The sequence below is a fragment of the Dermochelys coriacea genome, chromosome 24 (assembly GCF_009764565.3).
Source record: "Dermochelys coriacea isolate rDerCor1 chromosome 24, rDerCor1.pri.v4, whole genome shotgun sequence".
In the NCBI taxonomy this organism is placed as follows: Eukaryota; Metazoa; Chordata; order Testudines; family Dermochelyidae; genus Dermochelys; species Dermochelys coriacea.
This window is the reverse complement of record NC_050091.1, coordinates 10,255,448-10,276,757: the sequence shown is the minus strand read 5'-3', so window position 1 is coordinate 10,276,757 and position 21,310 is coordinate 10,255,448. Positions and strand designations below refer to the sequence as shown.

The 21,310-nt window shown below is 60.3% G+C and overlaps 1 protein-coding gene across 10 annotated transcripts; it reads left to right on the top strand.

The window, feature by feature from the left end:
• The first annotated feature begins 1,052 nt into the window (after positions 1-1,052).
• USP21 (ubiquitin specific peptidase 21) lies at positions 1,053-19,732 on the top strand. 10 transcript variants are annotated; one of them, XM_043502394.1, is made up of 14 exons: positions 1,053-1,186; positions 4,574-4,667; positions 5,006-5,819; positions 8,020-8,079; positions 9,697-9,820; positions 10,532-10,643; positions 11,878-12,015; positions 12,635-12,699; positions 14,066-14,169; positions 15,088-15,174; positions 15,664-15,742; positions 16,296-16,403; positions 18,307-18,421; positions 19,300-19,732. In XM_043502394.1, exons 2-14 carry the CDS (start codon positions 4,585-4,587, stop codon positions 19,388-19,390), a joined length of 1,980 nt encoding a protein of 659 aa, XP_043358329.1. In that variant the 5' UTR covers positions 1,053-1,186; positions 4,574-4,584; the 3' UTR covers positions 19,391-19,732. The 10 variants fall into 10 exon arrangements, with proteins under 10 accessions (XP_043358329.1, XP_043358330.1, XP_043358328.1 ...); XM_043502396.1 differs by having other exon boundaries at positions 1,086-1,238; positions 5,006-5,774; XM_038383251.2 differs by having other exon boundaries at positions 1,086-1,238; positions 5,006-5,810.
• Positions 19,733-21,310: the final 1,578 nt, after the last annotated feature.

Sequence of the window (21,310 nt, the reverse complement as noted above, 5' to 3'; positions counted from 1 at the left end):
CCAAGAGACATGTCCTCAGCGGGCAGGGTGGCCCACAGTTGGGTCTTATCCCTTTTATTTACACATCTAATGCTGCATCTCCCCACCCTGGTAGCATAGACGTGGTGTGTCCCGTACCCCCCCCAGGGGTCCCCCCAGAGGATGTGGTATGTCCCATACCCCCCCCCGCAGCACAGGAGTCCCCCCAGGGGCTGTGGTATGTCCCATTCTCCCCCCCCCGCAGCACAGGGGTCCCCCCAGGGGCTGTGGTATGTCCCATTCTCCCCCCCCCCGCAACACAGGGGTCCCCCCAGGGGCTGTGGTATGTCCCATTCTCCCCCCCCCGCAACACAGGGGTCCCCCCAGGGGCTGTGGTATGTCCCATACCCCCCCCGCAGCACAGGGGTCCCCCCCAGAGGATGTGGTATGTCCCATACCCCCCCCGCAGCACATGGGTCCCCCCAGGGGCTGTGGTATGTCCCATTCTCCCCCCCCGCAACACAGGGGTCCCCCCAGGGGCTGTGGTATGTCCCATTCTCCCCCCCCGCAGCACAGGGGTCCCCCCAGGGGCTGTGGTATGTCCCATTCTCCCCCCCCCCCGCAACACAGGGGTCCCCCCAGGGGCTGTGGTATGTCCCATACCCCCCCCCCGCAACACAGGGGTCCCCCCAGGGGCTGTGGTATGTCCCATACCCCCCCCGCAGCACAGGGGTCCCCCCAGGGGCTGTGGTATGTCCCATACCCCCCCGCAGCACAGGGGTCCCCCCCAGAGGATGTGGTATGTCCCATACCCCCCCCGCAGCACAGGGGTGCCCCCAGCCCCGGGGGTGTGGTATATCCCGTGCCCCCCTCACAGGTGCTCCCCTCGCATGTCTCAGACTAGGGGGGTGCTTTTGACGATATTCTGGTGCCAAAGTCCCCTTGGACAGCAGCAGCCGGAGCCTCGGCGATCCTACAATAACTTTCCCTGCTGGTGCTACTGTCTCTTTAAGGGGGGGAAGGACGCCTCTCTGCCTCCATAGCGACGGGGATGCGTCACTAGAGCAGGACGGTGACGCACGCGCAGACTAGGCCTAGAAGCAGAAGGCGGCGGACGGCGGCGCATGCGCCATGAGCCGACCGAAGTAGCTCGTAGCCGGGCAGCGGGGACAGAAACAAAGATGGCGGCTTCTGGTGCGGGAGTTGTTGCTATGGCGTCCTGCAGGAGGTAGGGCCTGACCCACCCCCCAGGGCCTCGGAGGGGGTGGGCACCCTCCATGGTATGTGGGTTTAGGGTGGTTTCCACGGGCTGTAGGTGAGGTATATAGGGGGGCTGTATATAGGGGTAACTCTGTTGGGATGGGGGCCTGCATATAGGGGATAATGTATGTATGGGAGGCTGTATATAGGGGGTTACTCTATAGGGGGTTGGGGGCCTCCACATGGGGGAGTAATGTATATATGGGGGCTGTGTATAGGTGATTTCTCTCTCTCCGAGGGCTGATGATAGATGCCTCTGCATAGGGTTATGGAATGGTGTATGGGGGCTGGGGCTGTAGGGGGTCTCTAGGGAGCTGGAGGTCACCTAGAGTAGATGTGGTTTGGGGGGCAGGGTGAGGGAAGACTGGAATGATCAGTAGCTGGGCTCTGCACAAGGACGCTGCCCTGCCCCTTGTACCTGGGTTCTCTCCCTTCAGGCAAGGGGCAGGCTGGCTGGCAGCAAGGGGTGTGTGAACTGGGTAGGATGAGGAGTGAGGGAGGTGAGTGTGGCTGGTGGGGGAACATCACAGAAAGTTTTGAAAATAAATTCTCTTTATTTGAGTCATCCGTACAGAGATTGCCTCAGGAGGTAAACGTCTTTGCTGTCTGGCGCTGTCTGCGGAAGTGCGGCCTGAAGAGACTACTGGTCCCAGCGAGCCATGCAGCATGGTTGCTTAGTTTGAGAGGGAGCACTGCATGCTGGGACCTGTAGTTGCGGTGGGCTGCACCTCTAGGGATAAGATGGAAGGCAGATGTAGCCTTCTCCATTTTATACAAATTTTGGGCAGCCCTTGGGCTCCTGGCAATTTGACCAATGCCATGCTCGGATGGGCAGAATCTGCACACTTCGCCATCCTGCTTGCAAGGGGAAGAGTCGCGTGACTTGGCCTTGACTGGCCAGCTGCTCTGAAGCCCCGGCCTAGTGCCCCAGTTCATGGCACTCCCTTGTGCTTTCCCTTTCTGAAATACCATATACTCTGTCTTGAGGCCATTGAGCAGTAGCAGGGGCCTATGCAGGTTTTCCTGAAGCAAATCGCAAATGGATCATGCCCCACTTATCTCAATGTGTATTGCTGGGATTTGCTATTGTGACACATTTGTGGCTTCCCAATTGCCATTATGCTGGACTGGTAGGAATTTCATGGTGACATCGGGGATAGAAAAAACACTAATCCTCCTGCTCCAAAAGCATAGACCTCTGTTATTTGAGTTAAAAGGGAATCTCGATCAGCTTTTAGCAGTATCAGGCTTATGACACATAGATGAGTAGGTCTGATTCCATCCAGAAGATGGCAGCATTATGCATACACATTAGCCAGTTAATGACAGTGTACAGCAGGGGTCCCCAATGCAGTGCCTGCTGGGGCATTTTTGTGCGCCTGCCAGACACCCCGCCAGGGCATTTCGGTGGCGAAGCTTCTTCCCACTACCGCTTTTCACCCGCCACAGTCTTATGGCAATAGCAATATGCTATTCCCACAAGAAAGGTTGGGGACCACTGGTGTACAGGATTGTGCCAATGGACCCTAGTTAAGGCTTCTAGCTCTCTTCGATCCTGTATACCAAGTGTTCACTGGCTTCATTATGTGTGGTCTGTGCCCTCTCTACTGTTCTGTGCTGGATGCCAGAAGGCAGGAATGGGCCAGTGCTCCTGTTCTAGAGAGTGGGAGTGGGGGAATCAGTAAGTTTCTTTGCCAGATACAAACACTGCTTCTGGTTTTGAGCTCTGCATTGGCAACGCCCAGCCCCTGCCAGAGGCAGTTGGTGGGAGTAACTGGCAACCCATGTCCTGACTAGTGGCTCAGTGACTCACCCTAATCACCTCTGTAGTTCAGTGCCTCACTCGCCCAAATCCCTCAGCTCAGCTGAGTGAGAGGTGAGGGGGTTTGACAGCAGCACTGTGTAGGGAAAAGCTGAATGGAGAGCCTGGGAACCAGGCGGCAGGAGAGCAAACTGGGACTGCTGACGTGCCTTAGCCAAGCCATGGAGATACCCCTGTGGGAGAGGAGTCCGGTCACCAGGGCCCGTTCAGCCCTTGGCCTCTCTGTCAGGCTGACACAAGGCACCCATTGAGCCCCCTAGTGGTGCAGGCTCCTGCTCAGTAATTGCAGGAAGATCACTGACTCCTGCACAGACCACCTAGCTCAGGGGTGGGCAAACTTTTTGACCTGAGGGCCACATCTAGGGTGACCAGATGTCCTAATTTTATACGGACAGTCCTGATATTTGGGGCTTTTTTTTATATGGGCTCCTATTACCCCCCACCCCGTCCTGATTTTTCACACTTGATATCTGGTCATCCTAGCCACATCATGATTCCAAAACTGTATGGAGGGCCAGGTAGGGAAGGCTGTGCCTCCCCAAACAGCCTGGCCCCTGCCCTTATCCACCCCCTCCCAGCCTGGCAGGAGCTCACAGCCCCACCGCCCAGAGCGCTGGCGGCACGGCAAGCTGAGGCTGCGAGGGCGGGGCCGGGGGCTAGCCTCTCCAGCTGGATGCTCAAGGGCCAGGCAAGACGGTCTCGCGGGCCAGAGTTTGTCCACCTCTGACCTAGCTGCAGTTATCCTCTGAGGCCTTGCCCGCTATGTCGGCACTGTGATTAGACACTCGTGGCTGGCCTGTGCCAGCTGACTCGCGCTCACAAGGCTTGGGCTAAGAGCTTGTTAACTGCGGTGTAGATGTTTGGGCTTGGGGTGCAGCCTCAGTTTTGGGTCTCTCTCACCTCGCAGGGTTCTAGAGCCAGGGCTCCAGCCCGAGCCTGAACATCTACACTGCAATTAAATAGCCCCTTAGCCTGAGTCAGCTGGCACACGCTGGCTGGGGGTTTTAATTGCAGCATTGACATACCCTTAGTTACCCCTGCCTGGAGCTTGGTGGCCTTGGCTGGAAGGCACCAGAGCCCATTAACTGTCTCCCTTGAAAACCTGCTGAAAGGGGAGTAAAACGCCGTCTCAGGAGACTGTCCTTGAAGCAGAGCGGGAAGGATGTAGATGGCGTGATGCTGCCTCTAGCTAGGCGCAGTCACTCCTGGCCCTGCTGTGTGATGGTACTGGTGCATTGTGGGATAGGGAAAGCCTGTGCTCAGCTTTCTCTTTTCACTAGCAGCACGACCTGTTGCCCTCCTGAGGAAACCCTACCATTCCTGCCCAGGAGTGCAGTACCCTACTCTGTTGGGTGGAGTCCGATGGGGTCTGTCTCACTGCAGACCCTTCCTCCCCTTCCCTTGTGAGCTGCTCTGGGCTGGGCTCTGTTGCCCAGCTACTTTTAGGAGGGTTTCCCAGAGATTCTGATGGCCAAAGTCTTGGTGAAACAGCCATGGGAGCCTGTGCCTGGATCATCCTGTCTTGTGTTCTAGGGCCTCAGCCAATGGGAATCTCCACCTGGACAGCCACCGTGGAGGGGTGTGAGCTTGGTGCTGGTGGGGAAGAGACGCTCGCAGCTTGTGAGAGGTACGTCCAGTTGTGCTGCCTCGGAGCCCTGGTCCCTGCAGCCCAGCATCTGTGCCTCAGCCGTGGCCAGCACCTGATGCTGCAGAGGAAGGTTTCAACTTCCCATAATGCACCTAGCCAGCTTCGAATTACAGAGAATTCACCCAGGCTACACAGGAAGTCGGCGCTGGAATCCAGGAGCCTGGTCTCCCATTCCCTTGTTGAACCCACTAGACCACACCGCCCTCCTGGAGCTGGCATTGGCAGCCTGGAGTCCTGCCTCCCAGTAGCTGAGCTCGGTTTGACTGACACTGACTTTGACCCGCCGTGCTGACTCGTCTTTCTCCCTGTCTCCCCAGGGTTCTCCTCTCCATTGTCTCTACGATGCCCCAGGCCTCTGAACACCGGGTCAGCCGGGCTAGAGAGCAGGTCATCACATCTCAGCCCAAGGCCACCACCAAGCTCCTGAACGGACACCGGGCTGTGAGCCAGGAGCGCCACGCCTCAGTCTCCCCTGCACTGGCCAATGGGCTCTCCATGGCTCCCAAGCTTCGCCCGCTGCCTCCCCGGCCCAGCCCACTGGACGATCGGGGGAAGAAACAGGAACTCGAAAGGGGCCGTGCTTCGAAGCGCAGCGACCAGCTGCGGGGCTCAGTGCCCCGGCGAGGGCCAGTGAAGGCAGACCATGCGGTCAAGGTGCCCAAGTCCCCACAGCCTGGCACCATGTCAGGCAGCGCCTCCTTCTCCATGCCATCAGGAGTGTTGCTGGTGGAACGAGACTCTGAGCGCAGGAGGAACAATCTCGCCCGCTCCAAGTCAATCAGCATTGGGGACCTGAGCCAGGCAGGGGGGCGAGGGGAGGAGTTGAACATGGTGCTCAGCCGCCTGGTGCTCCGGGACCGCAGCCCACCGTGCAGCCAAAAGCTGGGCCTGGGGCCCTTGGCTCTCCAGCGGAGCTCCTCGCTCAGGAGGGTCAGTGTGTCTCCTGGGCTGGATGGGAGGCCTGCGGGCACACTGCTCTCTGTCCGCACTGAGGGCTGCACCAGGACTCACACCCCCGATCCTCAGGTCTCCGAGTACCTGCACCCTCAGGATGTCCCAGTGGATGGGAGCCCAACCCAGGGCAAGGTACCATCTCCAGCTCTGAACAGGCCCGACAAGAAGGTGTCTGCTGTAATTGCTGTTTTACATCTACTGAGCGTGGCGGGTAGCACTCCGCGTTGCCATCCTCCCTGTGCTCTGCTCCCAGGCCTGCTGGGGTGGATGAGCCTCATTACTGCTGACTGCTAGAGAATGGCAGTGCCTGGCCTGATGTCTGGGGGCTGCAATCTGGGGCTTTCTCAAGGGGGAGGGGGGCTTTCTCCCATCTTGTCCCAGCCCTTACTTTCCATGGAGGAATCTAGGCCAAAGGCTCCCCCTGAGCCCTGGTGCTCTGTGGTTTTGCCCCAAGCTGCCGCCAGCCTCCTCGTTCCATGAGAACCCAGTACCTGTGGGTGGGATCCTGGGAAAATGAGCTTGTGGTCGCTCTGATTCCGGCTTCAACCTGCTGAGCAAGCAAGTCGAAAGCCAGCACCACCATGGACTCTCCCAGGTCTGCCCATCCAGCTGAGCACTCTGCCTCTCACATAGTGAGAGACAAGAGTTGCTGCTGTCAGAACGATGCTGCCAGAAGGCAGAATAGCCGGGTGCACTGGGGTGGCGGGAGGGTGACGTGCCTCAGCAAGGTTGGCAGCTGGGACTTGAAGGTGGAATGATTTTTCAAGTCCCTTGTCTGGCCATGCTTCTCCCAGGAGCATCCTTCCACCATACCATGTCTTCAGCATCCTTCCTGCCCTCATGCACGTGCAAGCCTGTGGGGATTGGACTGCATAAGAATTTAGTCACTGGGCCTTCAGGAAGTCTGGGGGGGGTCCTCTGGCTCTGCTGAGCAGGAGCACAGCATGCCAGCAAACAAGCAGTCCCAGCGTGGGTGATATCCCTGAGGGTCCTGACTTGCCTTGCAGCAGCGACTTTGGCTGCTTCAGGAACTGCATCCAGCATTCCATCCGCTGGGGGGCCCTCTGGGTGGGAGGACGGAGAACCAGCTTATGGTTTCAGTGAAGCCATCTAGCTAGTGGTATTGCGTGTGAAGTTAACAGATGCCTCGAGAATTGTTGGATTGCTCATCCAGGAGACTCAGGGATGTGTGGTGGGGGGTGGAGTGGGGGTGGTGGTGAGTGATGTGCAAAACCACAGAGGTCATAGATGGCAAAGGCCCTTCAATCTCTCTGGCTACTGCAGGAGTGTCCCCTACAACAGGTCTGATGTCCAAGGCTCTGTACCAGGTGATCAAAGTGTCCCAAACTGACCAAATGCTCACTCAAATCTTGATCTACAGGCTTTGGGACTCCCCAAAGTGGCCTGACCCAGACCTTCCCCTCAGCCCCTGCCTGCAGCTCCTTATCTTTCCTAGCAATAGAACCTCCCAGGTGTGTCCACCAGGCACCGGAAGTGTAATCAGTTCCTTTTAGGAAATCTCTTATGTAATCTGTCTGAGCACAAGCATGGGGCTGACCACTAGGCATGGCCTGCCACCCCAGACAGGGCTAGCTGGCTGTGTGGAAGCTTGGCATGTTCCCACCTAGCGATCCAGTGGACTATGGCAGCCCTGAGACAGATTGGCCCGGGGTAGCTGGTTTCTTCCTCACCCCCATCCCCTCTAGGAGTACGCTGTGCCTGCTGCATGGCCGGTGAGTGTTTGGTTGTATTTTTCTTCTCTGTTCTATGGTTCTTCAAACACCCATTGTCCCCAAAGTAGATCTCCTTGCTAATTAATCCCACAGAGATGAGCCTCGAGCAGGGCCCGGAATAGCCAGGGGAAATCGGATCAGCTAATGAGCTGATGGTTTATAGAGGCAGAGGGAGGGCCCTGTGGTCCCTTCAGTTGGTGCTGTAGGGCAAGTTCAGCACTCCAGCTGCCTGCTCCTCCGTGCGGCAGGAGCCATGCCAGGCGTGCAGGGAGCCACCCTGGTGGAGCTGCCTCGAAAGCTGCACCGCACGTTGGCCACCAAACGAGAGCTGCAGGGCAAGGGGGCGGATATCTCGGAGTCGGTGGTACACACGGCGGTGATGGGGCTGCTGCTGATGACCAGTGAGGTAATGCACCATGCTCTTCCTTCTGCTGGCTGTAGGCAGTGGGACACTTCCAGCCTCTGGGGCCATGAGCTGGCTGTGTGTGCATGTGTGTGTAGAGGGAATGGGTTGGCTGTGTGTATGGATGGGCTGGCCATGTATGGCCATCCTCCTGGCACAGACTCTTCCTGCTCATGCTAGAATTAGCTACTTCACAGTCCCTTTCCCAGGTATTCATCCTGTCTCTCTCTCATCTTCTCAGACACACCACACCCTCCTCCTGGGCTCTGGGCACATCGGACTTCGCAATCTTGGCAACACGGTAAGCACCTGGCGTTCGGTGCTCGGGAGCCCTGGGCAGCAGGACACCCCCCCCCTCATACACACACACACACACACACACACACACACACACTGGCGGGGCAGGCTGTCCTCTGTAGAAGGCTTTCTGAAAAGCCCATAGCCTGTGTTTGATGGTGTCAAAAATAGCAGTTGTGCTTGGGAAAGTGTTTATTGTGCAGAGGGGCTGGAATTGGGAAGACTCGAGGTAGCACGTCCTCCCTGCATTGCACCCCCCAGTTCAGGCCTGATTCTCCCTGTGCAGGCCTCGTGGCATTGTTCCCATTGGGGCAAGATGACCGCAGCACCCTGGTGGTTCACACCTGCTTTGCACTCATGTCAGTGATGCAAAGTGCAGAAAATGGAGACCTGGGCTGCCTGTATTCTACATGATTGGGGCCATGATTCCCTGATGTGCCATGTGAGGGTGCCCCTTCCCGTGGGGGTGCCCTGCCAAGGAGATCTGAGATTGCTGAGTGCTGTAGTTTCTCACGAGTCTAATGTCATCATGGTCTATGTAACCTCCCCCAGTCGTCTCCCTTTCTCGGTGTTACTGCTCAGCAGGAACTGTTCTCCCACTGCCACCATCTCTGAGCCAGCGCCTGCCTGCCTGCTTTAATCCTTGTGGGACTGGGGAGTGCAGCCGCTTTCCCCAGCAGTGCAGATGGGCTCCTGGAGCCCTTGGGCTGGGACAGGTGGATGGGGGTGGTGGTCAGGGGCTGCGCCTGTTACCGCCAGCAGTGTGGTGGGCTGGAGCCTGCATATGCCAATACAACGACCCCGTTGAGTCCAATCAAAGGGCCATGCCTGTGTTGCATGGAGGAGCCAGCAGTTGTGCTGTGCGGGGAGCTGACTCACCTGCAGCCACCTTTCCCACCCAGCTGTGGTTCCCCTTGCACCCCCTGGCTTGTTGCCTCTGCTGGAGGGCACTAAACCATCCCGGGCTGCACTGGGCCCTCTGCCCAAACCCTGCTGTGTCTAGCACAGTGTCACTGCTGTGTGTCAAAGGCCTTGTGCTGCTGATGGAGATTCTCCTATAGCCCAGGTTGCAGGGGTTTGGCTGAGCTGAGTTCTGCCTGTGTTGTCTGAGGGGCTCCAAGAGGCCCTCGTGCAGCACTGAGTGGCAGCAGCTTGAGTCTAGCTTGGGAGATGGTTGAGCAGCTGCACATGGCCAGTGACTCTGTCTTCCTGGTGGGGAGGTGGATCTCGAGGGACCCTCCTCCCCATCACCGATCTGCTTCACCGTGGGTGGCCCCCTCCTTTGGGAGCCCATCAGTGTCCCTGCTACATCTGCTGCCAGCCCGCACAGTGGCAAGAGATGTGTGGCTTCAAGAGCGCCCTCTCGTGGCGGTTGGGATGGCCTGGTTTGGAGGGGGATGCTTGGAGCAGAGCTTGGCAGGGTGAGTTGACTGAGCGGGGTAATGGTGGGTCCCAGTGCCCACGTGCCTGTACTCTGTGGGCTTGCCGCTCTCCATGGCTCCTGTCCAGTAGGAACTACAGTCCCTCCTGTGCTGGCCAATCCCAGCTGCATGCAGAGGGCTGGGGGACCTAGTGCCCAGGGCATGGGGCCCACCGTGACTGCTTGCCTGTACCCCTGCAGTGCTTCATGAACGCTGTGCTCCAGTGCCTGAGCAGCACCAAGCCTCTGCGCGACTACTGCCTGCGCAAGGAGTTCCTCCAGGAGCAGCCCAGCACCTCACGGGCCCAGCAGGAGCTCACGGAAGGTAGGTGAGCCCGCTGGCTGCCTTCCTGCTGCTCCCCAGCCGTGTGCTCACGTAACTGGCTCACTGCCCAGGAGCTGCCTGGGTCTGGCTGCCATGGGAGCTAATCCCCACCCCAGTGACCAGGGTTATGTAAGCACTCTGCCCAAGTGAGGCCAGTTGGAAAGTCTGTTACATAAAGAGCAGGGCCGAATACCCTGCCATGGCAGTGTTGACGCTGTGCCTGGCATGGGAGTGGGCAGGGCACAGGTGTATGGAGGATGGGCCCATCTCCAGGCTCTGGAGCGCTGAGCGTGTCTGTCTCACCTTGGGCACCGCAGGGCAAGGACAAGGCTGGAAGGCCAGCACTAAGCTTGGGGGAGATCTTGATGGCAGAATCAGGAATAGGATCCAGGCATCCTGATTCCTCCTGGGCGCCGCCCACTGTCCTACGCTCCCTTTGACCCCATCTAGCTGTTCCTTCACCCCTCTCTGTCCCCCAGTCTGTGCCATGCGCAGGGGTTTGGGGGCAGCAATACCCTGTGGGTCTGGGGGTATTTCCTGCCTCTCCCCCCCGGGCTGCTCCCAGCAGGGTCCAGTAGGAGATTGGCCCCTCCCCACAGGCAGGGAATCCCGCTTCCCCGCCCCATGGCTGCCATGCCAGCTGGGGTGAGGGAGCTGGCTGTGGGGTGGTACAGATGGGGTAACGTGGGATGGTGGCTTGTCTCCCCTCAGCATTTGCAGATGTCATCAGTTCCCTGTGGCACCCAGACTCCACTGAAGCTGTGGACCCTGGGCGGTTCAAAGCTGTCTTTCAGAAATACGTCCCGTCCTTCACAGGCTACAGGTGAGAGGGTTCCCTGTGGGCCCTGGACCCCTTGTCTCACAGCTATGGGCAGGGGCTGTCCCAGCGCACCATGGGATGCAGTCACCTCTGGGCAGAGTTTAGCGCCAGCATAGTGTGCACCTTGGAGGAACCAGTCCGGCCAGGGCATGGGATCCCTGCGATCTCAGGTCTGTGCAGAGCACAGTGCGGCTTTCCCAGAGCTCTGGCAGGGTGATGTGCTAAGTGAGGGGGGGCCGACAGCAGCAATGCTGGGGTCAGAGCTGCTGGGAAAGCCCCACTGCTGATGAACCTTGAGCATGAAGAGCTGTGGGACCAGGGGAGGGGACCCTGAATGTGGACAGTTCTGGGTGGGAGAACTGAAGCCAGGGGCGCGACCCATTGTGTAGAGGGTCCTGGGGGGCAAGGCTGGGACTGGGGGAAGAGACCCAGTGTCTGGGGGGGCCTGGGGAGCAGGACTGGGGAAGGGGACCCAGTGTGTGCAGAGTGCAAGGGCTAGGGAAGGGGATGCAGTGTGTGGAGGTTTTTGGGGGGCAGGGCTGGGGACCCAGTGTGTGGAGGGGGCTGGGGCTGGGGAAGGGAATGAAGTATGTGGAGGGGGCTGGGGGTCAGAGCTGGGGAAGGGGATGCAGTGTGTGGAGGGTTTTAGGAGGCGGGCTGGGGGAGGGGACCCGGTGTGTGGAGGGGGCTGGGGCTGGGGACCCGGTGTGTGGAGGGGGCTGGGGAGCAGGACTGGGGAAGGGGACCCAGTATGTGCAGAGTGCAAGGGCTAGGGAAGGGGATGCAGTGTGTGGAGGTTTTTGGGGGGCAGGGCTGGGGACCCAGTGTGTGGAGGGGGCTGGGGCTGGGGAAGGAGATGCAGTGTGTGGAGGGGGCTGGGTCTGGGGAAGGGGATGCAGTGTGTGGATGGTGTTGGGAGGCGGGGCTGTGGGAGGAGACCCAGTGTGTGGAGGGTGCTGTGGGGTAGGGGTAGGGCTGGGGCTGGGAGAGGGGAAAGTGGAGGGTGCTGGGGAAGGGGATGCAGTGTGTGGAGGGTGTTGGGGGACTGGGGGAGGGGACCCAGTGTATGGAGGGTGCTGGAGGCTGGGGAAGGGGACCCAATGTGTGCAGGGTGCAGGGGCTGGGAAGGCAGTGTGTGGAAGGGGTTGGGGCTGGGGCTGGGGAAGGGGACACTGTGTGTGGAAGCTCTTGAAGGGCGGGGTGTGGCTGAGCCCTGACTGGCCGTTCCTGTCTCTAGCCAGCAGGACGCCCAGGAGTTCCTGAAGTTTTTCATGGATCGGCTGCACGTGGAGATCAACAGGAAGGGGCGCAAAACTCCCAGCATCCTCTCTGATACCAAATGGCCCTTGGTGCTAGAGGACTCGGACCCCCTGAGGTGAGCAGGCTGAGCTGGTTGGGGGCTGCGACTCCCAGGGATGCAGCGAAATGTGGCTCGTGTTGTGAACTGGTCTGTGCAGCCCTGCGCTGAGGGTCTGAAAGCAGCAGGACTGCCCCGGCAAGAACTCGGTCGCTGCGCGGCTGGAGCTGGTCGGGGCTCAAGGGGGTGGGGACCAGGCTGGTGTCCTGGCTGGGTCTGGTTAGTCTGATCTTGGCTTGGGCCCCGGGGACAGAAGCAGCGACATCCCCAGGGCCAATAGGCAGCTCTTGGTGGATTTGGGGTGTCGGGTTCCCAGACTCCCCTCCCAGCAGCTGCATTGTTGCCCAGGGTGGAGGGAGCCTGTGGCAAGGGCAAGGGGGCAGGTGGGGAGAAGATTGACAACAGCATACGGTCTGCTCTCAGCCTTGGGGCTGCCGGCTCGGGGCATGGGGGGAGGAGTTTGGGGAGACTCAGCCTCCCCCCTCCAGCAAGATAAGAGCCCCTAAGCACAACCCGGCCCCTGGCTGCCTCAGCAAAGGGGCTACAGAGAGCCCAGGCCAGTGTGTGGAGGGAGTTGCCCTTGGGGTTCCTCCCTCAGCAGCCCCCCACTATTGTCTCCCTCTTGGGTTTTTCCTAGTGATGACGAACGAGCCAACCAGATGTGGAAGCGCTACCTGGAGAGAGAGGACAGCAAGATAGTGGGTGAGCACAACTTCCCTGCCGGGCCCCCGGGCTGGGGACTCTGATGGGCATATGGCCTCCCCTCCCCCATAGGCAGCGTGTGACTCTTGCCTTTGGGGAGGCTGGGGGCGAGTGTCAGAAGTTCCCTAGAAGTGGGGGATGGGTACTGCTGCGTGGACTGTGGCTCCGCCTCCCACTCCGCCCCGAGGCCCCGCCTGCGCTCCACCCTCTCTCTGCCCCGAGGCCCCACTCCCACTCTGCCACCCCCCGCTTGGCCTCTTCCCCCCCCAGGCCTCCTGCTCCCCTACTGCTTGCTCCTCTCCTCCCCCTTTGCCTGCCCTTTGCGCCTGTCTGCTCCCTCCCCTGGAGAGGCGCGAGTGGCAGGTTGGGGGAAGGGGGCCTCGGGGAAAGAGGTGAAGCAAGGGCAAGGCCTTGTGGGGGGGGCGGGGAAGAGGCACAGTGCCCCGGAGACCTGGGAGGGGCAGAGCAGGGGCGGGAAGAAGCACAGCGTGGGCAAGGCCACAGGGGAAGAGGCCAAGTGAGGCCTCAGGGTGGAGTGCGGGTGGCCCCCCCACTTCTTGGGAGCTTCCTCTTTTATACCCACTGCCCATGTCCTCCCACCACGCAATCCCTCTGGCCCTACAGCTGGGGGCTCTGATGAAAGTGTAGCTCCACTCCCACCCCTCTGTCCCCTCCGCCTAGTCCCTCTGGGCCTGCTGGGGGCTCTGATGGAGGTATGGCTCCATGCCCCCCTCTGGGCCCGCTGCTGGGGGCTGAGTCAGCGGAGACCCCTGGCTGGGACAGGCAGACTCTGCCAGGACTGTGTCTCCCTCCAGCCCCTGGGCAAGATGTGGTTTGAGCTCTGCATGTGCCGTGACTCTAAGTGCACAGCATCCTGCCCCTCCCTGGAGCAGGGTGATGGGCAGGGGAAGGTCATATCTAACCAAGCCAGTAGAATTGCCCCAGATGGGTGCGAACTCTGGAGTGTTGCCCCTTTCCCAGGTGGCATGGGCAGGAGCCAAGCCCCTTGTGGGAGGGGAGAGCCACACACTTCCCCTCTCCCATCTCTAGCCCAGTCTGGCACGGAGTGGCATATGACAATTCCAGTCAGTCACTGGTGACGGAGGCACTGGATAGTTCTCCGACCACTGACACCCATCGGCTTGGCTGGCATTGGCGTGGTTTGGGCCCCTGGGTATGGCGGTGCTGGGGTGGCCCTCTGGGCACTGGCGCTCACAGCTGCCTTGGAGCGAGGGGAGGAGCCACATGTCCCCTTGGTCCTGTCAGGTGTGCTCAATCCCACGTCAAGCTGGGCTGGCAGGGGGCACTGAGCAGGGGACACGGGGTGGGGGAGACGCGTGCTCACCCCATCCCGTCTCCCTCCCAGATCTTTTCGTCGGCCAGCTGAAAAGCTGCCTCAAGTGTCAGGCCTGTGGCTACCGCTCTACCACCTTTGAAGTCTTCTGTGACCTCTCCCTCCCCATCCCAAAGGTAGGGGCTGTGGGGGCTGGGTCAGCCCATCCTGGCTGGGGTGCACGGGGAGAGACCTGCTGCCTTCTCTGTTCTAGTTCATCTTCTTTTTGGCAGCTGGATGCATGAGTGGCTGGTGGACCAGCCGTTGGGGGAGACTAGCTCCCGGCCCCTTCCCTTCTGCCCAAGGCGCCACCCCTCACCCTCCCCTTTCCCCCCGCAGGAGCCCAGAGCACCCCCACCCTGGCCTCCCCAGCCCCAGGCTGCCTGAGTGCCCCCAGACCCAGAGCTCTGGGTGGGCCCCAGCCCCCTGGGCAGAGCAGTCCCAACTCCCTGAGTGTCAGGCAGCTCGGCCCCAGCCCCGGAGTGCCGAATAGCATGTTCCCAGCCCCAAGTCCCAGCAGCATGCTGGCATGCCCCAGCCCCAGCCAGCATGGGCTACCGAAGAGTGGGAAGGAACTGCAGGAAGGAGTCTGGGGGCAGAGTGTGGGTGGGGCCTCACCAGGCTGATTGGGGAGGTACAGCCTCCTCCAGCCTATGAAACTGGCCGCCCATGATTGGATGCCATAGCGCCACCCTGGCCTGGGGACTGTGCGGGGGGCCATGCTTCCTGGCCAGCCAGCGAGGGTTATGTGTGTGTGCCCACTCCCTTGCTGCAGCCTCCCTGAGCTCCCTGCGCCCTGGCACACCTGCTGCCCCTCCTTGTTCTGGAGCAGCGCAGGGCTGTCCCCTCTTTGCCCATTCAGAGTGACGAGCTGATCCAGCCTCGCGCAGACAGTGCTCCAGGCCTTTCTGAGACTGGGGTTGAGTCCCCTCCCTGGTCTGTGTCCCTCCCCTCCATGCAAGGACTGAGCCTGACTCCACGTGCCCCTTCCTGTCAGGGCTGAGCTCCCTCCCCTGCTCTGACCCCCTGCACCCCTCCCCTGCTTTCCCTTGCAGAAGGGCTTTGCTGGGGGGAAGGTCTCTCTCCTCGACTGCTTCAGCCTTTTCACCAAGGAAGAGGAGCTGGATTCCGAGAACGCTCCGGTAAGGGAAGGGCCAGAGGCCCCACCACATGCAGTGCATAGGGATGGGTCCTTGCCCTGCTGTGCTTGCGGGGCCTTGACCGCTCCATCCCACAGGGCTGTGAGGGACACCCCATATGGGGTGGGGCACTAGGAGCTGAACCAGGTCAGGCTGCAGAGGGCTCCATCATCACTACTGCCTCTGCAGGGCAGTAACTGGGCAGCACCAGCTGTGGGCTTGGAGACTGAGATCCAGGCACCAGGCAGAGGGGGGCATGACGGGGAAGGGGGAGGAGCAGGGAGGAATGGTCGGAGGCTGCTTGGAGCCTTGACATCAAAGCAACGGGAGACTACAGCTCATGCAGGGATGTGGGAGGGCAGCTGGCAGTGGCGTAACTGAGGCAGGAGGCTCTGGGCCCGGCTGTGCCAGCCACAGCGGGGCTGGAGCAGTCAAAATAGCTTGGCCTCCTCCCCGGCACTCTGAGCTAGGCTGTCCTGTGCCTTGGAGCAGGTCTGTGACAAGTGTCGGCAGAGGACAAGAAGCACCAAGAAACTAACCATTCAGCGCTTCCCCCGCATCCTGGTGCTGCGTATCCTGTCTGCTGTGGCGTGGGAGTGCTCTGGGGGGAAGGGGGCAAAGCCTTTTGCCTTTGGGTGGCCCATTCAGCCCTGGCTTGACCTTGCTCAGCATCTGGGGACATTGGGTTTAGCTTGGGTTTTCCTGTTGGGGTGTGACTCGTTCAGTGCTGGCCATTGCTGACCCCATAGCCCAGAGGCCTGGCCCTACCCGGCACATGCTGTTCTGCGGCCTGCGTCTGGCTGCTTCCTGACAGTGTCCCAGCACTGGAGGGGTGGGGGCTCATAGTGCAGGACACAGCAAATGGGGAAGGTTTGGAGCCTTGGTAGAGCCTGTGTGGCAGATGTCTGCTCGGTGCCTGGCTGGGATCCGTGGCCCAGGTAGCTGCGGGTGTGTCCCTGGCACTGGCAGCATGTAGTGTAGAGAGGGATATGCCGGATCCTGAGGGGCTGGGCTAGCGCAAGTTCCTGCAGGCTACGAGCCATCTACCCCATCAGGACAGAGGCCACCCCACCTCTTGTTCCCCTTGCCTGTTACCTCCTTAACCCGGCCACTCCCCTGGCCAGACCTGAACAGGTTCTCCACCACCCGGTACTCCATCAAGAAATGCTCTGTCTTCGTGGACTTCCCTCTGCAGCGACTCAACCTGAAGGAGTTTGCCAGTGAGAAGGCTGGTAGGTGTCCTGACACCAGCCCACCCGGCATGTCCAGCACTCTCCCTCCAAGCCATGCCTTGCAGGGCCCTGGCTGGGGTGGAGAGCACACGGGCTCCTGACCTTGTTCTTGGGGAGGGAGACTCTCGCATTGTTCGACCTGCTGCTGCAGCATTCGCCCCAAACCGCCTTGGCCGGCAGGCCCCTGGGTTGGCTCTCATGGGGCGCAGAGCAGGGCTGAAAGGGCTAACAGCCTGCAGCGAATAGCCCGCACCTGGCTCACGCCCTGGGCTGGTGCTATTGGCATGTGCAGTGGAGAGGGCCCTGGGGCCGGGGGAGGGGCTGAAGGGAGCAAGGAGTGGGCGGGGCTCTGGTGAGGGAGGAGGGAGAGGCTGAAGGGAGTGGGCGTGGCCCTGGTAAGCGGGGAGGGGCTGAAGGGAGCAGGTGGGGCCCTGGTGAGGGGAAGAGAGGGGCTGAAGGGAGCAGGGAAGTAGGCGTGGCCCTGGTGAGGGGGAGGGTGGGGCTGAAGGGAGCAGGAGGGGCCCTGGTGAGGGGAAGAGGGGCTGAAGGGAGCAGGGAAGTAGGCGTGGCCCTGGTGAGGGGGAGGGTGGGGCTGAAGGGAGCAGGAGGGGCCCTGGTGGGGGGGAGAGGGGCTGAAGGGAGCTTGGGAGTGGGCATGGCCCTGGTGAGGGGGAGGGGTTGAAGGGAATAGGGTGGGGGTGGTTCAATGGAAGTGTTTGCCAAGGGGCTCTGGGGGATGGACTCAGCTGCCCAGGCCAAATCCAGCCAGTTCAACGCCATTTCCTAGGAGCTGGGTGGGTTCCGGGGGACCCAGCTTCCTGCGCTCTGAGCATCCTCCTTAGGGCTCTGCTAACGCCCAGGGAGGGACTCCCTGCACTGCTGCTGGCAGCTCGCTCTGGTTGGACGTGGACCGAGGCTCCTGCCACTCACTGGGAGTGGTGCTGAGCAGACAGGCAGTGCTCCCCACAGCACCCCCTAGAGGAGTAGAACATCTTCCTTCCCTTTCTGGGGGTGGGGAAACTGAGGCACGGGGGGATGCAGCTTACCCAAAGCTGCAGAAGAACTCTGTTGGAGCCAAGGTTAAAACCCTAGATATTCTGGCTCCCTGGCCTGTGCTCAGTTGACGCTTTTCCCAGAACCACCATCCTGGGCTAAGAATCTGGGACTGCAAGTGGGTGCAGCCGGGCATGGGGCAGAGGGGCAGTGTGTCAGCCAGGCTCCGAGGGGGCAGGCTTGGCTGCCCCAAGGGCATGGCATTTTGACCTCTGCTAGCTGGGCCTAGGTTTGCAGAAGGCTGAGGCAGATTGCCAGGGAAGGGGATGTTTCACCTTCCACCTAGAGGGAGGCTGGAACGCAGTCAGGAACCGCTCTACACACATAGGAAGTGGGTGCGGGTGGCCTCCCTCCATGGCAGGGGCTCTGGGGGCAAGCAAGGGGGTTTGCTGTAACCTGCACAGATAGAGTTTGGGGGGAGAGAGCTGGTTGATCACTGCACAGAGAGGGCTCTGGGGATTGGGAGGATGCTGGGGCTGCATGGCGAGGGCTCTGGGGGGCAAGCAAGGGGGTTTACTGCCTGGAAAGGGCTCTTGGGGAGGAAGAGTGCCAGGAGGGTGGCTGTGTGGAGAAGGCTATGGAGGGTAGGGGTGTAAATACTGTTTTAAAAGTTAACCGTTTAAACTATTAACAATTTTTTGTTTAAATGGTTAACTGATTAAGTGGCTGGGGCTGCTCCAGACGGGCAGTGCGGGGCCACTGGTGCTGCCTGGTGCCGGGATTTGTGTGGAGAAGGCTCTGGGGAAGTGGTGAGGGCGCTGGAGACCTGGGGGAGTGGTGAGGGCGCTGGGGAAACTGGGGGAATGCCCGGGGGGTTGCGTGACAAGGCCTGAGCCGTTGTGTGTTGCAGGGAGCCCAGTGTATAACCTCTACGCCCTGTGCAATCACTCGGGCAGCGTGCACTATGGTCACTACACCGCCTTCTGCAGGGACCAGTCCGGCTGGCGGGTCTACAACGATTCCCGGTATGTGGGGGGCAGGGCGCTCCTGCAGCCATGGCACTGGGGTCCTCCAGGCTGGGTGCAGGGTGAGACCTTGAATCCCTAGAGGAGGCCAGTGGGCCCATAGGTGCAAGTCCATGTCTGAGTGTGATACTGTGACGTGCTGCAAGGGCTTCCCAGGGGGGAGGGTCCAGCCCTGGCACAGTGGGATCCTGTGCCCATTGTGGACTCCTAGGCGCTGCTCTGATGACAGGCGTTCCTGGAAGGGACTGGTGCCCTTGGCCCCAGTGCCCCGTGACTCTGTCCCAGCTGGAGGCAGTGGGGCAGGCAGGTTCAGTGCTGCCCTCTCAGGAAGCCTGGCAGCCTGTGGTGACGGCAGCAAGGAGAGGCCTCCCAAGGCCTAATGAACACACCCTGTTTGTGTGCAGGCTCTCCAGCCTGAGATCCCAGAATGCACCTGGAATCCTGGGGAAATGTGAGGAAGGGCCCAGTGCCCTGGGCTGTGCCCAGTGTGGGCTGCAGGTGGACTGGACTGTGCCTCTCACAGCCCTGCCCTTCCCTCTTGGCCTGCCCCAGAGCTGCCTCTTGCCTGCTGGCTGGCTCCAGTGAGCCAGTGCACCATGGAGAGAGAGAGCAGAGCAGCTTCACTCTGAACTGCTCTGAAAGCTGAGAAGCCCCTGCCCTGGGGCCAGCCAGGCCCGTGCCCTGGGCAGTGATGGTGCACAGTGCTGTTGTGTGGCAGGAGTGCTGCCAGGGTAGCGACTGGGATTGGAGCTTTCATTGGCACTTTGGCTTAGCCTGCAATGTGTGGCCCTGACCACAGGGGGAAGCCAGGTGTGGAGGCTGGGTGGGCGCTGGCGGGCCAGGCCAGGTGCGGAGCTAACGCCATCTCCTCCCTGCAGCGTGTCCCCACTCAGCGAGAACCAGGTGCCATCTAGTGAGGGCTACGTGCTCTTCTATGAGCTGGACGACCATCACGGGAAGAAACAATGAAGTCTTGGACCCTGGCGCCTGCGCCACAACCCTCTTACCTCAGAGACTGAGCCCAGCTCTCTGGGATCCTCAGCCCCACACAGGCGTGGAGGCAGTGTGGGGGATGAGCAGCCCACCTGCTCACCAGTGCCTGGGGGAGGATGGGACGTGCTGACCCGCTGGACAGGGGCAAGGGGCCTGGCCTGCCCATCGCTGGGTGCGTGGGGAAGGGGCCTAGCATGGCCCCTACCCTCCTATTCTGACACAGCATGGGGGCTTTGTTCACACAGTGAGGCTGTAAATAAACCCTAGAGCTACCCTCCAGGCAGGAACTTTTTGTGAATAAATTTACTAAGAAAAGTGCCCAGGCGCTCTGTCGGGGGAGAAGGGCCCTGCTGGGTGCTCAGGCTCAGCTCTTCACCCCCCGCCCTCTTCTGGCCTCACCCTGTGTCTGTCTGGTACCAGGATCAGCTGCTGCAGGCCGAGGTGGAGGAACCTACAACTGCTGTCATGTGGCCAGAGGCTTAGTGCCGAAGGGACGGGAGAGCCGGAGCACGTACAGCCTGTACATTACGCTGGGAAGGAAGCCTGGTCTCAGCACACACGGCCAGCCCTGGTTGAGCTTGGCCTGGCCAGCAGACGGGGCCTGGAACACAACGCCCTTGGCAGGAGAAACACTGAGAGCCTGGTACAGCTGGGATATCTGCCTCTGGCAGGGATCCTGCCACTGCCTGCTGCAGCGAGGGCCACCTACCAGGACAGCTCCCCTGGGACAGGTGTGTGGGGAGCAAGGGCCATTTTCTGTCCCTTTCCAGGGGAAAAGCCCAGCCCCAGGTGACTGATGGATCCAGACTTGCCTATGGCCAGACCATCATGCAGCCTCCCAGGCAGCTGTCCTGCCTGCGAAAGGACCATCACCAAGAGCCTGCTGTGGAGGCCATCGCCTTGAAATGGCTCTGAACCCCTTGCTCTGGCTCCAGGGAACTTCCCAGCTTGTCCTAGGGTTGAGCACATGGCTCAGAGCCAGGGGGAGGGAGCGGGAGCGGGTGCAGGCCTATTTAATAGGGGGGAATTGCTCTAGGACAGGGGACTGACCACCGCCCTGTGTAAGAGGGGCTCACAGGAGCGCAAGGGCAGGACAGACTCTGCCCAGGCTGCACACCAACTGGGTGGAGCTCGGATGGACGGGGTGTCTCTGAGAGTGTCCTAGATTTGTGTTGTTTCCAAGGCTGCGTCACTCGAGGACTTTCGGTGTAAAGTCACGGTGGTTGGGGATAGTTCTCTGAAAACAACTGTTCTGTGAGCAACAGCAGTCAGAAAAGCCAACAGAAAGGGAGGAACCACTAGGAAAGCGATAGATAATGACAGAAAATATCAGGATGCTACTATATAAATCCCTGGTCTGCCCATGCCTGGAATACTGTGTGCAGATTTGGTCACTCCATCTCCGAACAGATGCATTAGAATTGGAAAGACGGGGACTGGTCAGCTTGGAAAAGAGACAGTGAACGGGGGGATACGATAGGTCTATGCAATTATGAGCGGTGTGGAAAAAGTGACTAGGGACTTATTTACCCCTTCACCTACCACAAGAACCAGGGGGTCACCCAATGAAATTAATAGGCAACAGGTTTAAAACAAACAGTAGGAGGTATTTCACACAACCTGTGGAACTCATTGCCAGGAGATGGAGTGAAGGCAACAGTACATCTGGGTTCAAAAAAGAATGAGATGAGTTCCTGGAGGTGAGGTCCATCAATGGCTATTAGCCAGGATGGGCAGGGACGCAACCCCATGCCCCGGGTGACACTAGCCTCTGCCTGCCAGAAGCTGGGAGTAAAGCCAGAGGATGGATCACGTGGTAATTGCCCTGTTCCATTCATTTCCATTAAAGCACCTGGCTCTGGCTGCTCTCAGAAGACAGGTTACTGGGCTAGATGG

Excerpts from the sequence above, each read along its gene's own strand:
- USP21 (XM_043502391.1), top strand. The coding sequence starts at position 4,534 with ATGGGAGCCTGTGCCTGGATCATCCTGTCTTGTGTTCTAGGGCCTCAG. Across the intron at positions 5,820-8,019 it reads CCGACAAGAAGGTGTCTGCT|ACACACCACACCCTCCTCCT; the intron begins GTAATTGCTGTT and ends TCATCTTCTCAG. Across the intron at positions 12,700-14,065 it reads AGAGGACAGCAAGATAGTGG|ATCTTTTCGTCGGCCAGCTG; the intron begins GTGAGCACAACT and ends TCTCCCTCCCAG.